A 4136-nucleotide genomic window follows, 5' to 3' on the forward strand; every position below is an offset into this window, starting at 1 on the left:
AATACGTGTCTCATTCATATCATAAAGAACAAAGTACAAGTCACGTAAAGACCGACATGACAAAACTGAGCAGATAGCCGAACATCTCTGAGCTTGACACCAACGTCCGTCACCTGCCTCCGGCACCACCGCAGCAGCCACCGAAGAAAAGAATGACGAATCACCTCCTCACCCGAGCTCGACGCGGCTCCATCGCTGATATGCAGCTTTACGGACCTCCAAGGTGGCTCACCAAAGTGAAACCCTTATCGTTGAACGAATCAGACCGGGACAACACCCCGGACACACCATCGAACTCCAGATCTGGCAGCCCACCACGACTAAAACGCCGAAGGAGGAAACCATATCTGTCATCCACCAACCACGAGCCCAGCACATGCTCCGTCTTCCAGATGTCGTCGATGCAGACCACAATCTGCATCCGCTCCTGAACTACCTCCCAAGCTCCGCGCCGACGCTGGAGCAAACGCCGTCGCAACGGCGGAGCCCGAGGTCACAGGTCCACCACGAGGATGCCGCCGCCGCCACGCCATCCTTGCTTGAACAGACTGGTTTCCAAATCCATCCCCAACCATAGGACCGATGACCTCATTAGGGAAGGATCCGAAGAATCTTTATTCAGCATTGTCATTGTCGCCGCCGAAGCAAAGACGATGAACAACCTAAAAACCTAGACTACGAGAGAGTAAAAACGATCCACACGCGTGGATCCGGCGACCCCCCTCACCACCACGACTGAGGTCGCCGGCGGAGGGGAGCCGCCGGAGAGCGGCGTTGGAAGATCGGCCTCCCCCTGGCGGCGGCTAGGGTTTCAGCCGCCAGGGACAAGAGGAAAACGGATGCTAGGTTGTTGTGTCCCTTTCTCACGCTACGGGAGACCCGAGAGACAGAAATCACGCAACCAAAAGCGAAAAGCGTACAGAAACAGAAATTATAGACTTAATAAACAATAGCTAGGTAGTGCAAAAAGCAAAAAGTGTATTGGGCTTGGGTGGTCGTTGCCTCTGGGTTTGTTTTTGCGCAGGTCGCAGGTTCGACTCCCGGCCGACTCCTTTATTTTAGTCCTTATTAAAGGACTGTGACCTATTATTGAAAAAGTCAAGGCCTTCTTTGTAAAGTGCAGACGAACCGTTTTTCCCACCTCAAATAAGTACCGCAGATTTATTACAAGAAAACTCAAGGGGTATTCTGCAAAACATCACGACGGACTAAGAAAACCTATTTCTTTTATTAGTAGGTATAGATAGATTACAAAAACATACCATTTAAAAAAAAATCAAATGTTCTATTTTCTAATAGTATAACTTCTGTGATATATAATGCATATTACTCCCTCCGTTTTTATTTACTCCGCATATTAACTTTGGTTAAAGTCAAACTTTGTAAACTTTGACAAAGTTTATGGACAATTAACATATACAATAACAAATCAATACCAAAGTTTTAGATAGCGCGCTAAGCCTCTTAGCGTCGGCCTGACCAAGAGCTATGAAACGCTATAGCGCAGCTATAGCGTGCTAAGCCCCATTTAGCGTTTCAGTATAAATCAATAAAAAAATGAAAAAATAAACATAGAATCAGTCATCAACTTGACATATATATACTTGAAAATGGACATATATCAACTACCATACAGCCAAGTTAATAGAAAAATGATACTGTATTATGTAGTTCCTACCATACTCATGCAAACAGCCACATAACATAGTATTATGTAGTTCCTACCATACATAATAAGGACATATATCAGGAGATGGTTCAATTCATTACATAACAGAGCAAAGTTTGGCATAGCAACTAGCAACATACCACCAGCACACTTTGAATAACAAAAGTGGTACATAAACAACATGAGATGGTCCGGTTTATAAGTTCAGCCAACTAACTTGACATAGCAACATAACAACATACCACCAGCACACTTTGAAACAACAAAAGTGGTACACCCAACCATGCAATTAATCCGAGTCAGCAAGGGCCGAGGGAGACTCATCTTCTGATTCCGACGAAGAAGAATTGGAAGAGGCAGAAAGTATAGCTTCCTCATCGACACTATTAAGGAGAGATTGCAAGCTCTTCTTCCTCTTCTTTCTAGGGGGCGCAGTAGGCCTCTTCTTCTTTTTCCCTTGTTCTTGTGATGTTGAAGCTCTCTCTTGTTGAGTTTGATCTTCATCACCAACATGTTCAACAACATTATCATTTCCAACAATGCCGGTGATGAACTCATTATCCTCGTCCTCAAGAACATCAACGATTGTCTTCTCTATTGGGTCTCTACTCTTGTTCTCTCTCTTATGCTTCATCCTAGAGTTGAACTTGATAAATACAAGATCACTCATCCTATCATGGAGTAGCCTGCTGCGTTTCTTTGTATGAACCTGTGTAAGTGAACAAAATGAAGTATGGAACACATGGCCTCAATGTGAGAAGTGCAAGGAACTATATTTTGTACTTGTGAACCTTGTAATTGTCTTTCTTACTTGTTCAAATGCTGACCAATTTCTCTCACAAGCTGAGGAGCTACATGTCAAACTCAAAATCTTCATTGCCAAGTCCTTCAACAGGGGTGCACATGTGCCATAATTCAGCCACCATTTTGCTGCATTAAGACATTGAAACATTATATTAGTTAGGCAAGTACAAAGAGGGGAGACAGAGGAAGTGTTATGAAATAACATCACAAGATTTCAGCAAACACTCACCTGGAGAAAAGTTTTTCCTTTTTCTCTGTCGTACAACAATGTCCATTCCAAAGGAATCTTCCTCCGCCTCGTATTTGTCGAGTTCATCAATAAGCTCATCTTGAGTTTTTTGAGCTTCAATCATCCTTGTGATGCAATGGACCACGGCTGCTCTAAATGATCCATCCCTCTCTATCACAACCTTGTTTGGATAATAATAGTAGGGGTTCAGAAAGTACCCAGCCAAATGTAATGGCGACTTGAGTTTGCTGTCCCATCTCTTGTCAATGATATCAATAACACATTTGAAGCGACTCTCGTCATTATCAAAACTTGCAGCAATTTCCTTTTTTGCATCCAACATACAACCATATAAGAATCCCATTGCGGGCACATCACTATCCATTCTTCTTAGCACATTAGCCATTGGCTCAAAGTAGTTGACAGCAACGCCAACACCTTTCCAGAAGGCTTCTGGTTGCACCGTTTTGTGAGCCATCTTCCCCTTGTCCTTCTCTAAGTAACCCATTTCATGTAGCTCATCCAATCTGAATAGTTTAAGCATTTCCTTCTTGTTGTCTTGCAAGCTTTTAAGATTGAGATAAGCCGTGGCAAACCTAGTAATACCTGACCGTACCAAGTCTTTCCCAAGTGTTTTCCTCATCAGAGATAACACCCTTGTGTGAGCATACAAGAACACCGTTACTTGTCTTGCTTGGGTAATTATTTTGTCAACCGATCCAAGCTTCCCTATGTCCTCCAACATGAGATCAATACAATGGGCTGCACATCCATTCCAAAAAATGGAAGGTCGCTTTGCTTTCATTAGACTTGCTGCTGCTACATTGACACTAGCATTGTCGGTCACCACTTGAACGACTTTGTCTGCCCCTATATATTCAATGCAATTATCAACGAGGTCAAAGATGTATTTGCCATTTTTTTGGACAGATGAACAATCAACTGAATTCAAGAATATGACTCCTTGAGAACTATGCACAACTAGGTTCATTACCCCCCTGCCCTTTTTATCTGTCCATGCATCTGTCATTACGGTACAACCTGTGTGCTCCCATGCTTGCTTATGTGGTTTGAATGAATCTAACACCTTCTTCTTCCTTTTCTGCAAGAATGGTCCACTCATCTCATATGCAGTAGGCCCATCGAAGTTTGTGCCAACATCTCCAATGGCCTGAAGCATACATGCAAAGCTAGGAAGTGTGACAGTGTTATGTGGGATGCTAGCTTCATAGAAAAATTGACATATATATCCACAAGCTCTATCCCTCCTCTGTTGTCTTTCCCGAGTTGACAACTTCGACTGAACCTTTTCGGATTCACAATTTCTTTTTTGCTTCCTCTTGACAGTTTCTTCTATACTAGGCTTGCAGAATTTGTCCATAGGGCCACCCATTGAGCTGCTTGTGCCTGGTTTTGACCTCAAAATCACAACCT

At 43.2% G+C, this 4136-nt stretch overlaps 1 protein-coding gene across 1 annotated transcript; it reads right to left on the reverse strand.

The window, feature by feature from the left end:
- Positions 1-1621: 1621 nt before the first annotated feature.
- On the reverse strand, positions 1622-3498 carry LOC123134845 (uncharacterized). The gene is made up of 3 exons (XM_044554007.1): positions 2703-3498; positions 2481-2599; positions 1622-2378 (listed from the first exon to the last, which is right to left on the reverse strand). The coding sequence occupies exons 1-3, from the start codon at positions 3445-3447 to the stop codon at positions 1959-1961; spliced, it is 1284 nt and encodes a 427-aa protein (XP_044409942.1). The 5' UTR covers positions 3448-3498; the 3' UTR covers positions 1622-1958.
- Between the last annotated feature and the right edge of the window lie 638 nt (positions 3499-4136).

Source organism: Triticum aestivum, chromosome 6B, assembly GCF_018294505.1.
Source record: "Triticum aestivum cultivar Chinese Spring chromosome 6B, IWGSC CS RefSeq v2.1, whole genome shotgun sequence".
Classification (NCBI taxonomy): domain Eukaryota; kingdom Viridiplantae; phylum Streptophyta; class Magnoliopsida; order Poales; family Poaceae; genus Triticum; species Triticum aestivum.

Excerpts from the sequence above, each read along its gene's own strand:
- LOC123134845 (XM_044554007.1), bottom strand. The coding sequence starts at position 3,447 with ATGTTGGAGGACATAGGGAAGCTTGGATCGGTTGACAAAATAATTACC. Across the intron at positions 2,600-2,702 it reads AAGGAAAAACTTTTCTCCAG|CAAAATGGTGGCTGAATTAT; the intron begins GTGAGTGTTTGC and ends GTCTTAATGCAG. Across the intron at positions 2,379-2,480 it reads ATTGGTCAGCATTTGAACAA|GTTCATACAAAGAAACGCAG; the intron begins GTAAGAAAGACA and ends TCACTTACACAG.